General features: G+C 37.6%; 2 protein-coding genes across 6 annotated transcripts in view; both read right to left on the bottom strand.

Moving 5' to 3' along the window:
• LOC127410671 (SAM and SH3 domain-containing protein 1-like) overlaps positions 1 to 11,746 on the bottom strand; it is a 132,901-nt gene extending 121,155 nt beyond the window's left edge. Inside the window, 1 exon segment of the mRNA XM_051645818.1 lies at positions 10,848 to 11,746. Within this exon segment, the coding sequence (XP_051501778.1) occupies positions 10,848 to 11,372 (525 nt within the window). The 5' untranslated portion in view covers positions 11,373 to 11,746.
• A 5,406-nt stretch (positions 11,747 to 17,152) lies between these two features.
• The window catches only part of stxbp5b (syntaxin binding protein 5b (tomosyn)), a 57,492-nt gene continuing 55,708 nt past the window's right edge, over positions 17,153 to 18,936 (bottom strand). For all 5 annotated transcript variants that reach the window (XM_051645823.1, XM_051645821.1, XM_051645820.1 and 2 more), the window contains 2 exons: positions 18,067 to 18,287; positions 17,153 to 17,743 (listed from right to left, as the gene is read on the bottom strand). In XM_051645823.1, the coding sequence (XP_051501783.1) occupies positions 17,702 to 17,743; positions 18,067 to 18,287 (263 nt within the window). In that variant the 3' untranslated portion in view covers positions 17,153 to 17,701. The remainder of the gene's footprint in view (positions 17,744 to 18,066; positions 18,288 to 18,936) is intronic.

The following is an 18,936-nucleotide window of genomic DNA, read 5'->3' on the forward strand; positions in this document are numbered from 1 at the left end:
AACTGATGAAATGTATGTTGTCTAGTGTATTTGAACATAAAACCCCAAAACACCAATGATTTAGGTAGCCAAACACTTTTATCATGGCGATTTAAGATTCAATCTATTTGTCTGCATTGTATTGGTACAATGAGATTAGATTAGCACCAGTGTTTGGAAACAATCAAATCAACGGATCCAGATTTACATTAAGATGGCTCCAAATATTGGGACACAAGGGCTGGGCAGTTTGACACAAATATATGCACTTTTATGAATATTTTTGGGCTATACCAATTTTGACAAAAACTTTGATACTGATATTTTGCCACTTAACTCACCTTGTTTTGTCATCAGATCACTGTTTTGCTTAGGAATTATGCTTTAAAAATGCACAAACAAACAATGGGCCTAAATAATTTCCATTAAACATGGATTGGATCTGTTGAACACATGAGAGGTCAAAATTTTACAAAAGCCACAGAAAGACAAATACAAGACAAACTAAGATAAAGAAAAGATTAAAAAGGAAAAGAAAAATGATAACTTGACGATTGATGTCGGGCAAAATGGGTTATTTTGCACTTCTAAAACATTTTTGCAGTTCTAAACAATATAACTCATATTTCACATATTCAACATGCTTTACTATTTCAGGTATAAAAGAATAAATTTGAGTTTGTTCATATCAGCTTTTTCATGTTTATGACCGATATGACGATGGTTTTAATTTGGTTATTAAAACTCATTTTTTAACCACTCCACAGATTTAATATTAGCAAACTTTAGTTTTGGCTAATCAACTTTGTGCATTACATGAGTAATTTTTCCAACAATTGTTTACAGACAGATTGTTTCTCTTTTAATTGACTATATCACAATTCCAGTGGGTCAGAAGTTTACATACACTAAGTTAACTGTGCCTTTAAGCAGCTTGGAAAATTCCATAAAATGATGTCAAGCCTTTAGACAATTAGCCAATTAGCTTCTGATAGGAGGTGAACTGAATTGGAGGTGTACCTGTGGATGTATTTTAAGGCCTACCTTCAAACTCAGTGCCTTTTTGCTTGACATCATGGGAAAATCAAAAGAAATCAGCCAAGACATCAGAAAAGAAATTGTGGACCTCCGCAAGTCTGGTTCATCCTTGGGAGCAATTTCCAAACACCTGAAGGTACCATGTTCATCTGTACAAACAATAGTACGCAAGTATAAACACCATGGGACCACACAGCCATTATAAAGCTCAGGAAGGAGACGCATTCTGTCTCCTACAGATGAACATAGTTTGGTGTGAAAAGCACAAATCAATCCCAGAACAATAGCAAAGGACCTTGTGAAGAAGCTGGTGGAAATAGGTAGACAAGTATCTATATCCACAGTAAAACGAGTCCTATATCAACATAAACTGAAAGGCTGCTCAGCTCCAAAACCGCCATAAAAAAGCCAGACTACAGTTTGCAAGTGCACATGGGGACAAAGATCTTATTTTCTGGAGAAATGTCCTCTGGTCTAATGAAACAAAAATTGAACTGTTTGGTCATAAGATCACCATCCCAACCGTGAAGCACGGGGGTGGCAGCATCATGTTGTGGGGGTGCTTTGCTGTGAGAGGGACTGGTGCACTTCACAACATAGATGGCATCATGAGGAAGGAAAATTATGTGGATATTGAAAGCAACATCAGCCAGGAAGTTAAAGCTCGGACACAAATGGGTCTTCCAAATAGACAATGACCCCAAGCATACCTCCAAAGTTGTGGCAAAATGGCTTGAGGACAACAAAGTCAAGGAATTGTGACCTATGACAGACAATTTGTGGGCAGAACTGAAAAAGCGTGTGCGAGCAAGGAGGCCTACAAACCTGACTCAGTTACACCAGTTCTGTCTGGAGGAATGGGCCAAAATTAAACTTATTGTGAGAAGCTTGTGGAAGGCTACCCAAAACTTTTGACCCAAGTTAAACAATTTAAAGGCAATGCTACCAAATACTAACAAAGTGTATGTAAACTTCTGACCCACTGGGAATGTGATGAAAGGAATGAAAGCTGAAATAAATCATTCTCTCTACTATTACTCAGACATTTCACAAATGTATACCACTCAGCTATAGGTCACTATAAAGATTGACAGCTTATTGTTTATTTTATTGTATTTTAATGCAAAAAAATAAAATAAAAAGTGGTTACATTTCAGTCAAACACGTCAGTTCTGGCTGTTAGGTCATTTACAACAATACTTAATTATATTAATTGTTCTACTAGCACAGTAAAACCGACAAGCTGTAGGGTTCCATTAAACGCATCCATGCATAAAGGCAGATAGCAACCGCACAACACAAATTGATTGTGCAGTGGAGCAGATGATGAAAAGGACAGCCACCATCAAATGACACATCACGATTTTCCTGAATGCCATCAGGCCTGTTATATCTATCAAATATGGACCATTAACATTGATTTTGTGCTTATAGTCAGGGAGTTTGTCCTATAAACGAGGCCACGCCCCTTTTTTCAATTTCCGATGTATCCATAAATCCAAAAACTTTTGATTTGTTTAGTAACTTGTAGTGGCCACACATTTGGAAATGCGCACATTATTACTCACTACTGTAGCTCACTATTAATGCAGACAATTATGTTAAAATGAAATGACACCCATGTTGGATCGTAATCCTTCCAAAGAACTAAAAAAAACCTGGAGTGAGCTATCAGTTAGCATTCCCATTTATCAATATTGTGGTGCTCAGCTGGCGCAGGGTCCCAGCGAGTACCCCAGTATTAAGCACCAGTTTGCTCTACAGCCACAGAAAAATGACGTCCTCACAACACAAAGTGTGCGTGTTAATAATTCATGAAATATCTTACCCATGGAATTTTACACCAGACCCTGTAAGTGTGGCGATTAGCACAATTAAAAGCTGCGTTGGCATGTCGGCTTTCAGTGCAAAATAAAATACACACGAGTGGGTGCTCAAGCTTGGCCGGTGTTTCAGGCTTGTGCATGAGCTGTGATGTCAGCAGTATGAGACGGGGAAAAACAAGTACATTTCATTCTTTTAGCAGCCCGCCAAAAAAAAAAAAAAAAAAAAAGGTCACCGGAAAAAGATGTGTGATCAAAATGTTTCTTGTAAAAAAAAAAAAACATTTGTCAGAATACACGTGTGACGCTCCTGTTCTACCCGGTCCATACAGGACTCAAACAGCGTCTCTGGCATGGAAGGCGGGTGTGCTAACAAGGAGGCTAAAGGCTACAGCCTCTAGCGTCAGTCGCTAGTGCACCTCTTGAGGTCAGGAGAGTGAGGTTTATACACACTGCACAGCTATCTATCAGCTGGCTACCGTTACACTCACCCCCCTAAACCTCACTCCCATCCAGGTCATGGCACCATTATGACGCTCCTGTTCTACCCGCTCCATACGGGACTCAAACCGGCATCTACTGCGTGGGAGGCGGGGTGCGCTAACAAGGAGGCTAAAGGCTACATCCTGTAGCGTCAGTCGCTAGTGCACCTCTTGAGGTCAGGAGAGTGAGGTTTATACACATTGCACAGCTATCTATCAGCTGGCTACCGTTACAAATCTTGTTTTTTGAATGGCCGTCAAAGGGGAAACATGCTCTTAAGCACCGGAGAGTGTAGTTCCAGAATCTACCAACAGGGGCTAATGGGGATCTGCTAACCAGCTAATTCCGGCCCCCCTGAATCCATCCAACTCAAGTAATCGCAAACTGCTGGGGTCACAGTTGTTGAGTAGGATCACCCCTTACCCTCAGATCACCCACAGATAAACATCACAACAGACTTCCCGTACAGAGCAGCGAGACCTGCATGACTTATTCTGTGGAACACACATACTGTATATATATCCTGACTGCTCTTTTCCATATAATGAAATTGAACAATAACTGCGTCATAAAAGTGGTTCATAAGACTTGTGCACTATATTCCAAGTCTTCTGAAGCTATACGATAGCTTTGAGAGAGGAACACACCAAAATGTAAGTCACTTTATGAAGATCCTTCCCATCCAGTGCACTGTTAACCCAGAAAGACAGCACGTTACACTGTATGGGTTTGGAACAACCTAAGGGTATGTAATGTAAACAATGACAGAATTTTCATTTGTGGGTGAAAATGTGAGTGGTGCTAGAATACGCACACAAATTCAAATTGTAAATGTATTAATTTAATCTTTTACCTCAAAATAATGATCAAACATAAAATCCCATACATTGAACTCCAAAGAGTTTTTCCTAGTTTGTGGTTCAGACTTCTTATAAAATGTTCTACAGATAAACTCAAAAGTAAAGCCAAAGCTTTCATTTACCTTTTAAACTGAGATTTTAGGCAAACGTTAATCCCTCCGAGCAAAGTGTTTCTGTCAAAGTAACTCAGAAAACACATTTCTGATGCTCCCTCTTCTGTTGCCAAGCTGTTCTCTGTCCCAAATAAAACTGACAGGAGTACAGATTCAGTCTGGTTTTAAAAAGGCATCTACAAAGTTTGGGGCAAGAACATGAAGTAGTTTGTCTTGAATGTACAAAGCCTTATGACAGCTTGTAATAATTTGTAGGAAATGGCTAAATCTTCAGATAAGATATAATAGGTACAACTTTTATTCCCATAGAGACCAACCAATCAACAAACAAAATTTCAAGCTGATCAAATACAGACATAACATTTTAGCTAGCATCCTATCCAACAAGTTATTTAGCTATGGTTTGGGTAAGGGGTTTGACTTCATGCTTAGGTTTAGGCTTGGGTTAAGGGTTAAACTTCAGAAAAAGCATAATAACATTGTCTGTTTGCTTGTGTTTTTTTTTTTCTCTATGAAAGTAAAACTTGTCCGCTTTGGTACGAGCCAACTCGTACGATTTTGTTATCTCATACTGTTATTACCACCTTGGAAAAGACAGGCAATACAAAGAAACATCAACAATGTCTCTGTTCCAACTGCTATACAGAAACCTGAGAGAAATGTTCAAAGCACAAAATGATGACTCAAAGTGCTTTCCAGAATTCTGCTCTTTTGCCGTTTTAATATTTCATGAAGTTTATGGAGCCGTAAATCCTGCACAAGAGGTTCGCACTGACCTAAGAAGTCAAACCTGCCGTGACATGGCTTTACACACCTTATTTGAATATATGCAAAAACAAATGAGTTTCAAGAACTACAACAGAGGGACACATTTTGTGTCGAAACATAAGTATGACTTATGTTTCGTTGTGCTCCACTATGTAATATCTATACACCAAATTAGCCATCATATGGCTTATGAAGACTTGAAATATAGCGCACAAGATGAGTGGACCACATTTATTTGTCTTTTTATGGTGCGTTTAATTATTTTAGGAGTTTGACAAAGTCTGTCACCATTCACGTTCATTGTATGGCAAAGAGCAGCATACTCAATCTTTTTTTTTCCTTTCCCTTTTTCACCCAATTTGGAATGCCCAATTCCCAGTGCGCTTTTTAAGTCCTGGTGGTCACGTAGTGATTCACCTCAATCCAGGTGGCAGAGGATGAATCCCAGATGAGACCATCAACCCATGCATCTTATCATGTGGCTTGTTGAGCGTGTTGCCATGGAGACATAGCGCGTGTGGAGTCTTCACGCCATCCACCGCGGCACCTGTGCTCAATTCATCACGCGCCCCACCGAGAACGAACCACATTATAGCGACCACGAGGAGGTTACCCCATGTGACTCTACCCTCCCTAGCAACCGGGCCAATTTGGTTGCTTAAGAGACCTGGCTGGAGTCACTCAGCACGCCCTGGGATTCGAACTAGCGAACTCCAGGGGTGGTAGCCAGCGTCCTTTACCACTGAGCTACCCAGGCCCCAGCATACACATTCTTAAAAATTCTCTCTCTTGTGCAACATGACCACACGGGAAGTCGGCATGTTATTTCCGAGTGTTCCGGTACCATTGGCCACATATGCCGAATAACAGATAAGTGCCATCTCCCGTCATTTTTGCTCCAGCGTGTTTACCGTCCCCTGTGGTGCAACAGGAAGCATGGAGCATCAGTAGCATGGGACACACGGGCTCAGATCCTGCATTGTAACCAGGAAGTTATCGCTTTTGCATAATCAGTGACAAGCGCGATTTGGAGGATGCATTATTCCCTCTAACATTACATTTTCACTCTACTGATGGTAAGATTTAGGTTAGGGGCACAGTTAATAAAATTCCTTTTCACTGTACAGCTGAAAACATCTTGCTTTACAACTCTCTTTTGGCACCTCTCTGTGGACATAACACACGGAAAATGGAGCTCATACGTGCCCATGTGCACAACACTTACTGCATTGGCCACTGAGGGCAGTGTTTCACATTTCGGTAAGCACAGACTGATTTTAGCTAAAGAAATGTCAACCAACTGTTTTCTACATCACAGTGAGATCAGTGTTTCACCAATGAAAGAAAGTCAAAAAGGTTTAGAACAACATGAGGGTGAGTAAATGATGGTAGAAGTTCAATTTATCTGCGTGAAATTTCCCTAATTAACTATCCCTAAACTAATTTGTCTGGCAGTACTAATTTGAACAGGGGTAAAACTCTGTGCCCAAATGTTTTATGACAGGATAAGTGATGCTTAACTAGTTTAAAGCCTCAGTATGAGGTAGTTCTAACACAACTCCCATTATAATGCAACAAAGTGATTTATTTACAGCCCAGCATGCTGACAGCCCATATGACTCCAAGGACGACTGTTAAATAAACATCCAAAACAGCAACTAAAGCTTCAAATAAGCTTGACATAATGCAGATAAGCAGCCTCATCAGAAAAGGCAGTTTCAGTGTGCTTGAAACATTGAGTTAGTTGTTAGGAACCAGTTTTCTAAAGAAAAAAGTGTGATGCGTACCCCTGCAAAACTCACCTGAGCAATTTCCCAAAGCTTGGTTCCATAACAGCATTCGACATTTAAAAAAAGGGGGCCATGTAGAATAAAACTCAGCACATTGTATCATAATGTAAAGAGACAGGCTTCATCTGAGCCACTAATGAAGCCAGAAAGAACATGAAATTGATGCCTTGATTCATTTTCTACATTACACAAGGACGTGTAGTGACGTGTAGTTTGGGAGAGAGCATTTCATTCAAGCACACAAGTACAAGAACATCCATTCATTTGTAATGCAGGTCACCTGCTTTCATCCAAACAGACAGAATACGAGCTACACATGGAGCAGAATTTTAAATCAAGTTCCCACTGCCAAGCTTTATCCAAACAGACTGATACAAAGCTGGATATTTCAGGAGATTTTCTCTGGAGAACATGTTCAAACTACTTTGCCAAGCATCGTTTATGCAGCTCTTTTCCCCACAACTTATTGAACATGTCTGTCAATCTCCAAAAATGACCAAAAAACCCCCCAAACAATTATGAAAGTAGTCCATGCTACTTTATTACTCAATATAAGTCTTCTGAAGCCAAATGATAGCTTTGTGCAGGAACAGACCAAAATTTAAGTCACGCATCACTGGAAAATCTTCCCCTTCGTTGCAGCTCTCAAATGTCATTCTCCATTCTGTATATTCAAAGGGGTGTGTTGCAATCGGTTACAACATTTTATCATTAATAAATAATACATTTTATTTGTATAGCGCCTTTCATACATCAAATGCAGCTCAAAGTGCTTCATATAATAAAAACACATTAAAAGTCAAAGAGTGTGACTGCATAAAAATAAAAATAGGCTACTTAAAAAGTTAGAAATAACAGAACTAGAGTAAAAAAATATAATCAATTTAAATAATCAAGACAAAGTAGGCTATAACATTCACTTACAAAAGTAAAATAAAAAATACAAATAAATTTTTTAATAATTTGCTGTCGTGAATAAGATTTCAGCTTTGGCAGAGGGGAAGATTATCAGTGAATAGCAAATTAAAAAGACATATAGCACACAAATCAAATGGACTACATTTATAATACCTTTATGATTCTATGATATTTTTGGTCCTTTTTAGCACTTGACAGATATGGTCACTATAATATGTTGCTGTATGGAAAAAGAGCTGTGTGAAGATTATAACAAAAAATTCCTGTTGCATTCAAAATAAAAAATAGTAATATTATTTATAACAGCATATGGGTTTGGAATGACATGATTAAGATTAACTTTGGTGTTAACAGCAATTCTTCTTTAAAAATTCCAATTAGGTTGATATTGGTAGGCCGCAAAAAAAAAAAAAAAAAAAAAACGTTTAAAACAAGCTACCTCACATAGCTGCCAGTTTTATTTATTTTATTTTTATTCACACTGTTGTTAGTTGCTGCATAAATGTCCTAGTCTCAATTTGCACAACAATTTGGGAAGTGGTTTGCATTTCTTGAAACCAAGGAAGCAAGTGAAAACATTTTAAAAGTGGGCCACTCTTTAGAAATGCAAATGGAAGTAGTGATAATGAGGACTTTGTCATCGCATGAGACATTAAATGGCTCTCTAAGCTCAAACAGAGATGAAGCCATCAGAGAGCCATCACTGATAAATGTGCTGATAAGACGGGATAATGGAGACACGACTCGGACAGGAACAAAAGCGGTGGTGGAGTCCAGTGACAGCTCACCGCAGAGGCATGACAACGCAGAGGCATGAAAGAGCCACACTGCTACAGGTTGATAAAGGCCTGAAAGGTATTGTTCATCCAAAATGAAAATTCTCTCATCATTTTCTCACCCTCATGCCATCCGAGATGTGTATGACTTTCTTCTACAGAACAACAACAAATATTTTTAGAAGAATATTTCAGCTCTGAAGGTCCGTACAATGCAAGTGAATGGTGGCCAGAACTCAGGAGGTCCAAATATCATGTAAAGGACGAATAAAAGTAATCCGGACGACTCCAGTGATTTAATCGATGTCTTCTGAAGCGATCCAATCGGTTTTGGGTGAGAACAGACAAAAATGTAATTCCTTTTTCACAATAAATCTTGACAGCGGCCTCCTTGGCAATTGTAATTTCAAGCTCGATTACACTTCTTATAGCGCCCTCTAGTGCGCTGCGCATGTGTCAAGCCATAGGAAGTGTAATCGAGCTTGAAAGCATGATTGTGCCTAGAGACTGCAATGACAAGATGTACAGTGAAAAAGGAGTTACAGTTTGGTCTGTTTCACCCAAAACCGATTGCATCGCTTCAGAAGACATTGATTAAATCACTGGAGTCGTCCGGATTACTTTTATGCTGCCTTTATGTGATATTTGGACCTTCAGAGTTCTGGCACCCATTCACTTGCATTGTATGGACCAACAGAGCTGAAATATTCTTCTAAAAATCTTCATTTGTGTTCTCTAGAAGAAAACTAGGATGGCATGAGGGTGAGTAAATGATAAGAGAAGGGTACAGTGCTTGTTTGAAATGTTTAAAATGTTATTCTCTGTGGTAGCAGACCAACAGCACAGCAAACAATTACTGAATGTATTTTTGTCTTGTTGTCCAGTATAATTATGAAAACATCCTTAAAATTTTGAATAAGTAAATATTGAGATAGTATAGACATGTTTTCAGAAAATGTATTTTTAATTGAGTTTATTTTCTTATTCTTATGGGGCAATTGTTTTTTTCTTGTTCTAAGCATAAACCTCAATTAATTTTGCAAGATTTGTGCTTAAAAATAGAAAAATATATTTGCCAATGGGGATATTCCATGTAAAATCAACCAAGTTTGTTTAGAACCAGAATCTAAAAGAATATTAAGATAAATTTAAGACTCATGGAGTTATAGGCTCTCCAACTTCAACACAAAAAAATGTGGACAAAACAAAAGTCACATTTTTGGACTCCATTGGCATATAATGAAACAAGGGGGTGCTGAAATCAACTAATTTTATTAATAGTCCTACCTATCTCTGTGTAAAAATAAAATAATGAGGCTACCACCTTTCTAAGGATATTTTTGACCTGTAAATTTGCTCCAAGATCATCAGCGTAAAAATGGTCATTTTTATCCCGCTCTAAAAGAAACTGATTTGCAGTGAAAGTTTGACGAGAGCAAGCATTATTCCCATTAACTGCTTTAAAAGCAGTATTTTGTACTCTGTATCCACGATTGCAAAGTAACATTTGTTCAAAGTGCATTTGAATATGTCTACATCAATTGCTGAAACTATTATGAAGGACCAAGTTTTCAATATTTTGACCAAAAACTTATCGTCAAGTCCTTGACACCACTAAAACAGATGTGTCAAAATGAAAATATCCATTAGGAAATGCTTATAAAACATGCATTGCATTGCATTACATTGCATTACATATTATCTTAAAGCTTGTAAGCTTCAGTTGATGTTCACCGGAGATAACAGTATGGTAAATCACTCTATTAATAGCAGTCAGTGTGGTTAATGGATTACAGCTCTTGTTCTCTGGGTTATCGATTAGAGCCGAGACTCGCCTGCTCTCAAAGCCCCAGAGTGCACTAATGAATAATGACTTCAATACAGACTGTCTAACACCCCAATGTCTCTGGCTGGATAAAATCATTTGTCTAGTACAGCATAGGTACTACAAGCATCAAACATGCAATTTCAACACTATACTGTACATAAAGCCAAGAAATAACTTTAAATAAATGCTAGGTGAAATCAGGTGAAATTGGGTCAACCACTTATACATAGGTAAACATAATAATGGATGACATTTACAAGGAATGTTTTGCAGACACAATTTCCCTTGGATGTTTACTGCCCCCAAAGGACAATAAACACAGTCACCAGGTGGGCAAATTTTAAGCCAGCGGATAACCTTTCAAGGTAAGAATAAAATGTCATCCCTACTGCAAAACAAAGGGATTGTTAAAACATTTTCAGGTGATATGACAATATGGGATGATAATAAATGTAAGGTTATTGTACATACCTTCCACGAGTAGGGCATTTTGCTCAGGTCAATCCCATCCTTGACCAATTTATCCCTTATCATGATCTTCAGCTTGAGTTTAGGATAAACCACTGGCTCCTTATGGTTCTCCACATCTTTAGTGTTAATAGTAGGTTCAACCCTTGGACAAGTTCTGGGTTTGTCCCAAGTAGAGTTCACCCATGATTTGGTGCAATTCTGTTTGCAGTCACTAATTTGAGATGGCTGGGGGTCTGTGCCATGAGGAAGGGGCTCTAAAGTAAAATATAGTCCTGGTTTCACCTTCTTGTCTTCATATTTGAGTCTCTCCACGGCTCGGAGAACCTTTTGCCGGTGGTGTGGGGTCAGGACACCTATGGCATCCAGGTCTGGTTCTCCTATCTGTTTGCACACCTCCAGGTCATCATACCCATTATCAACAAAAGACTCCACATACTGGCACAACTGGAGGGTTTTTAACCACTCGTAGACAATAGTGGGTCCGCTATTCATCATTCCCAAATTATTTCCAGAATTACTGGACATTCCCAAAGTCCAAGTGCCAATGATACATTCTTCTCGTCTTCCTCAGTGCTGCAACTTCATCATTTATACTCTTAAGGAAGTCATCCTTAGACTTCCAAGTGCAATTTAAGAGAGAAAACCTGAAAACAAGAGACTGTGTTATTGTATCCCATCTTATAAGTTCATGATCGACGCCTTTGCCACCACTTACTACAGATACACTGAAGTCTTCTAACCATCAGCTGTTTTGGTCAAGGAGTCAGCGCGGTTAGATTCACTCTTTGCCCCGGTGGTCCATTTCTTTCGTGTGTTGGTCTGTTTTCCATCGCTCGGATCCTGAAATGAGTAAGCAACCCAAGGACATCTAAAACAAGAAAATAGAGCTTCTGCTCTACACTGAAACGAACAGAGTGAGGGAGCCTTGTACATAAACGGCGCCCCCCGGCACTAATAACCAAATTGAAGTTTCCCTCCCCTTCATTCTCTCGCCCCTATCGGGTGAGCTCCACGGACAACAAATATGTTGATTCTGGCGCCACCTGCAGGCCACATGAGGAACTGTCAATGATATATAAGTGGGAACTGCACCAGCAGAATCCCATACTGACGGGAGCCGTGTCAATTGGTGAAGTGTACAAAACTGCACGATTCTTAAGAGATGAAACATTTGGCAATTTCTATCAACTAGGCGTTATCCGCCGCCTAATGGCCTAATAATACTAAAGGCGCCACAGACATGGCTTTAATCCTTTTTTTTTTTCACCTCTACTTCAACACTGACACCTGCCGGCGACAATCGGTAATGCAACATATATTATTTTCTCTAAAATGCCAAACAATTCTGACTTTGGCTGACTAGGTGTCTTATTTTGTCTTTTTAAAATAATTGTATGTAACTTTATTATTGCACTAAATTTAAATTATTCTTAAAGGCATTTTAACAATAATTGCAAAGCTGTTGTGAAACTAGTAACTGAGACATTCAGTGGCCAGTGTATGTGACAGGAGGTGTGTTGAAAGCTTTAATGAAAACGGCTGGAAATAAATATTTCTTTTACATTTATTTTCCATTGCACAGTTATGTCTATAAACATGTTTTCTAAATTGCTGGGTGGAACCAGATAAAGACAAACATTCATGTGAAAGTCTGATTAATAAAACTGTACAATGTGTTGACTATGATGAGAAAACCTGCAAAGTATCCCCAAGACCCTTGGAGTACAGTATTGGCTGGGTACGTTCAAATGGTGTTCCAGTGAATCTGACCTCAAATAACAATGCTAGGCATTTTCTAGAGAAATAATAAAAGAAAAAGTCTTGCCTTATCAATAATAAAATGTAAATACTTGTTTTGTTCATTGCAAGCATGCAGATCAGAAACAAAGAAAAAAAGCCAAAAATAAATTTTCAAGCTTGTAAACACTTGATATCATGCTGTCTCTTTAGTGCAAGATAATTCAGAAATGGCCAAAGATTTTAAATATTCAGATTGTTAAAGGAATATTCTGGGTTCAATACAAGTTAAGCTCAATCGACAGCATTTATGGCATATTGATTACCACAAAAATTAATTTCGGCCTTCCTTTTCTTAAAAATGTCAACAAACCCTAAACCCCTAAAATGACTAAAATAATGTAAGTGCTTTTATAAAATTATAAGCGTCACATTTCTGCCTTTAAACCCTCCAAAACTTGGCCCCATTCACTTCCATTGTAAGTGCTTCACTGTAATCCAGATTTTTTTTTTTTTTTTTAAAAGAGGGGCGAATGTTATGTGAATTTTATGGTATTCATTGAGAATATACACAACCAATTTATTATTTTAAAATGTGCCCTTTCATTTCAGATAATAAAAGTATCCATTTGAAAATATCTCAAATTAAAAGTAAATGACAGTATATATATCGCTATATATTTAAAATGTATAAATATATTAGAATAGCACTGAACTGGCAACAAGAACAAATCTGAGAGTGTGAACCACCCCTTTAAGTTCGCCATTTACACTTTAGTAATGGTCTTATTTTGGTCCTTCTTAAAGAAACATAAATGTCCCCAAAAAAGCAAACTACAATACAAACTATAAAAATATTATTAAAATGACTTAGATGTCATTATAATATAAAACATGTAGTGCAAATCCACAAAACTTCTCATAGAAATGAAAAAAAAAAAAAAAAAAAAGCAGAGATTCAGGATTAATTAGTTGGCCAACATATGTGTGTGTATATATTATATATATATATATATATATATATATATATATATATATATATATATATATATATATATATATATATATATATATACAGTACTGTGCAAAGTTTTAGGCACATAAGATGCTTCACCAAAACATTTGTCTTAAGATGGTTATTTATATCTTCAGCTTTAGTGTGTCAATAGGAAAAATACATTTTAGACTCCCAAACATTTATTTTGCAAATAGAATAGAATAGAAGAACAGGGAGCCCTGCAACAGATGGCATGTTCCCCACAGAGCCCCCCACTGAACATCGTGTCAGTCTGAGATTACATAAAGAGACAGAAGCAATTGAGACAGTCTAAATAGATAGAAGAACTGTGGTGAATTCTCCAAGAAGCTTGGAACATCCTATCTGCCAACAACCAAGAAAAACTGTGTCCAGGTGTACCTAGGAGAATTGGGGCTGTTTTAAAGGCAAAGGTGGTCACACCAAATATTGATTTAGCTTTTTTGTTTACTGGACTTTGTATGACGTTAACTGATAAATGTCATTATATTTGAAGACATCCTCACTATGCAACAATTTTCACAAGTGCCTAAAACGTTTGCACAGTACTGTGTATATATATGTGTGTGTGTGTGTGTGTGTGTGTGTGGAAATGCCATGACACTTATGTTTTAAATGATAAGTAAAATTGCAGAAGGGAGAGACCCTCTCCTCTCCGTGGGAACGACTTTCACAGCAAAGCAACTCTTTGGAGTCTAGTAAGATCATGGCCACTATCCTCAGTCAGCACTCTCAAGTTGTTGTCAAGTTCTTAAGTCTTCAGCAGCGTTCATATTTACAACATTTGGCAGCAATGTAGAGAAAGCAACAAAACAGCAAAGCCTTAAAGGGACAGTTCACCCCCAAAAAAGAAAATTCTACCATCATTTGCTCACCCTTATGTTGTTCCAAACCTGTGTGACTTTCTTCCATAATCATAAAGGTGAATAAATGATGACAGGATTTTTATTTTTTGGTTGGACTATCCCTTTAATATGCCTGATAAGAAAAGGGCGCAAAAGATAATGCTCAATAAATTAACACAAATACAGCAGCAATTTCTTGCACCTCAAAAATAAGAATTGAAAACACACTTAAAAGAAACATCAGAGCATATGCTTTCAAATATATTGTATCTTTAGTTTAGCTTATATATACACATAATCTTGCATACATGTATGTTCACAATCACACACGTATACACACACAAGTCGAGGTTAGCATATATTCATGGGTCGCAAAGCAAAGGCAAAAGATAACCCCCAGCTACCCAAAGACAGATCGGGGATGCTAAACCAATACTATGGAGTTGCACTGAACATTTAGTGGTCACATCCACTGCAGCAACAAACACAGAGATCGCTATATTGAACTCTGTGTGAGGAATGAGAAACTCATGCATTAGTCCATTGAACAGACATTTTAGAAAATACATGGACATGAGTATAGGAGAAATCCATTTGTTATTTACTCCAGATGACAACAGTCACGCTCAGTTGAGGAGCAAGTAACCTGATTTGTTATGCAGTCTCAGGTTTAATCCCTTAATGCCGGACAGACATTGTGGCTTTAAGATTTCCTCATCATATGAAATAGGGAGGCGGAACCTGTTTTGCATATGAAGAATCAGTACTGTCGGCACATTCCACTGGTGTCCTACCACTGTTTAAGAGCGGACAGGTTTCTTACATGTCAATCATCGACAAGGCACATAATGTAAAATCATGCCTCTCACTTCCACATTTTCACTCATGTCCCTTCACGATATAAATAACATAAGCAAGTAAATATTACCAGCAAATATTCAGCAGGTTTATTTACCCAAATGGATCTCACAGAATCGTAAGGATCATGAATGGGTCATATTTTATCACAAAATTAAAATAAAATAAAATCTAGAAATTATATTTTGCTTTAAGGACTGGAGCTTGTTTTTAGAACTATTCATTTTTTCCACCCATTTTTTAAGACCATTAAGATTTTTGTTTTAACATTTCCCCCCAAAATGGATTTCCATGATGGAAAAAAAAAAAAGTGGAAATATTGTTTAAATTGTTAAGTATTTCCTGCATACATCATGATGGTGTTTGTTTCATTTACAATGATTTTAAATGGAAAAACAAAAACAAACAAACATTGTATAACAATCATTTTTACTGTAATACATAATAAATTACAGTATTACTGTAATGAGGATAGTCGGTGAAAATAGCGAAACAGTGCGGTAATGAGAATCAAATATTTTTTTACATTTTTTTTTTATGTTAGGGTAATTTGAATTTGCAGGGAAATGTGCTTAACTGTCATGAAAATAATTTCATAACGCAAAAAATAAATACATGAAAAATGAAATAAAAGTCCTAAAAATAGACTTAATTTTCCTAATGCAAAGTATATTTTAATATTTTTTTCCTGGTTATTTTACAGTCTGGTCATATTTTCATATTACAGTAATTTGAATTTGCAGGGAAATGTGCTTAATTGTCATGAAAATAATTTCTTAATGCAAAAATAAATAAAAATATTATATATATAACCAGTCCTAAAAATAGGCTTAATTTTATGCAAAATATAATTCATCTTTTTTTTTCTCGTCAATCATCGAATCTTAATAGTCTTAAAAATAGGCTTTATTCTCTTTATGCAAAATATTTATTTATTTTTAATTTGTGGTGAAATATGTTTTTGTGAGATTCACACACCTATTCATCTTTATATGTATATTTCAAATTCCTATATTTCTCAAGGGTACAGTGTACATCGAAGTCAGAGGTCTTTCCTCAAGTCATTTTGAGACCTGATTTGTGTAAACCAACACGTCCTTTAAACAGAAGGACAATCGAAATTATGCATAATCGGACCTGCTTCACTTCTCCGGCCTGTCTGCAATTTGTATGGCACCATAATGACATGATATGTGGTAAATACAGCAACTTCCAGCCCTTTAGAGATTAAATTAAATGGTACATCATCACACCTTATGTAAGACAATCCGGCCTTTTCTATAGCTAATCTGATTTATGGGTAAATCTCATGAAATATCATGTCCAGGTCATATTTCACCCAAATTCAAAAGACAAAAGAAAAATATTAAATGATATTTTGCTTAAAGAAATTAAGCTTGTTTTTCAGACCGATACCATTTTTGCATTTTGACATATTTTTTTTTTATTTGTATTTTTTTTTTGTGACAATTCAGCACATTTCTCCCCTAAATTCTAATTAATGTAATGCAAAACAAAAATATTATTAAGTATTTACAGATCATGGTAGTATTTGTTCTACCACCTTTAATTTATGCTTTTAAATCCCACTATTTTACTGTACTTAATAGTAATATTGTAAAAAAATTACTGCATTGCAGAAATGGAAATCACCATTGAGAATTGTGAGAATCGCACAAAAAAAGAAAGAAAAGAAACTAAAGATGCATGTGGTTTTGTGGAGCTGTCATGAAAATAGTCACAATGCAAAAATGGGTTTCATTTTCCTTAAGCAAAATACGATTTCTTATTTGACTATTTTGATTTTGGGGATATTATTATTATTATTATTTATTTATTTATTTATTTATTTTTTTTTTTTTTTGAGATTCACCCATATACCAAAATCAAGAGGAAAAAAAACTTAATGGTAATTTCATAAATTAAATCCCTGGACATGCAATCTACTCTTGCCCTAGTGACCGATTATCAGAAGCATTATGCTTGGCCCTCTTAAACATTTCCTTCAGCTTCCTTTCCCACAATGATTTGTGTTGTAGTTTCTTTGCAGATAGAATGGCAGTGAAATGACAGCATGGCTGATGAAGGTTCAATGTTGGGTCTCCTCTCCCAAGACAAAATACACAGCTTCATTTTAAGGAGAGGAAACTCAACTGCCATTGAGAAGGGAAGGAAACCCCCATCCCATTCCTTCCCCTCCCGTCTCTTGGGCTTTCCGCAGCTCCTCTGCTCGAGGTAATGGCGCGTGACGTTGTGCTGGGCGAGAGAGGCAGTCGCGGGATATCAGAGAAAGAAAGATACAGGAAGAGAAGGAAGAAACGGAGAGATGATGGATCTGCTGTCTTCATATGAAGGTCTGCTGACTGCATGCATGAACCTCAAAGCTGGTACCATTTCTTGTCCTTGTATTTCAACATCATCTGGTGAGGAAAAAAAAGAGTTTCCCCACTAGAAACAAGCATGGAACAAATCAACCAATGCAACATTGAGCTCATTGTCGGACAGGCCTGACATAAAGAATACAGATGCATCTCAAAACTTTGTAAGCCGCCTGCTGAGTAGAAATGTGGCACCTCACATTTCATGAGTTACAATCCCATTATTGTTGTCTTAAAGATTTTGTAAAATAAAGCTTTTTCGGCCTTATTCATGCCGTCTAGGTAGGCAGCTTACTACATTTTGAAACACAGCCTTTGTATCACACTATACAGCAGCTGCGGCAAATTGTTAGGTATGATCTTACATCATGCGCGCGTTTCGAGAAGGAGTCTGCGCTGGCCATCATGGCTGCTGTTCTCTCGTCCAGCTCACCGAGTTTCTGTCCTCTTTCGTCCAGAGCTATCCTCGCCCGCGCCAACTCTCCCACCACACCCGACGCAGCCCCCTTCATGCCCTCCATACCACCTGGTCCTGGGATGTGCTGTGCCAGGCTGCGGGAAGCCTTACCAGCTGTCAGCTCTCCAACTGCAGGCACAAATACCAAGAACAAGCGTGAACTTAAAGGCACACCATTTATGATGGTTTCTACAGTGGCAAGAAAAAGTATGAGAACCCTACGGAATTAGCTGGTTTTCTGCATTAATTAGTCATAAAATGTGATCTCATCTTCATCAAACTCACAAGTATCGACAAACACAATGTGCTTAAGCTAACAACACACAAACAATTATAATCTTTTATGTCTTTATTGAACACATCCCAGTAAACATTCACAGTGCTGTGGAAAAAGTATGTGAACCCTTGGATTTAATAACTGGTCGATCCTCCTTTGGCAGCAATGACCTCAACAAAGATTTTCCGGTTGCTGCGGATTAAACCTGCACAACATTCAGAAGGAATTTTGGACCATTCTACCTTATAGAACTGCTTCAGCTCAGCCATATTCTTAGCATGTCTGGTGTGAAGGGCTCTCATGGGGGCATGTCTGGGCTCTGACTGTAGTGGATTTATTTTGATGTTTAGGGTTACTGTCCTGCTGCATCACCCAACTTCTACTGAGCTTCAGCTTTTGCACAGCAACCCTGACATAATCCTGTAGGATATCTTGATAAACGTGGAAATTCATTTTTCCCTCGATGATGGCAAACGGTCCAGGCCCGAAGCAGCAAAGCAG

This window comes from Myxocyprinus asiaticus, chromosome 20 (assembly GCF_019703515.2).
Source record: "Myxocyprinus asiaticus isolate MX2 ecotype Aquarium Trade chromosome 20, UBuf_Myxa_2, whole genome shotgun sequence".
Lineage (NCBI taxonomy): Eukaryota > Metazoa > Chordata > Actinopteri > Cypriniformes > Catostomidae > Myxocyprinus > Myxocyprinus asiaticus.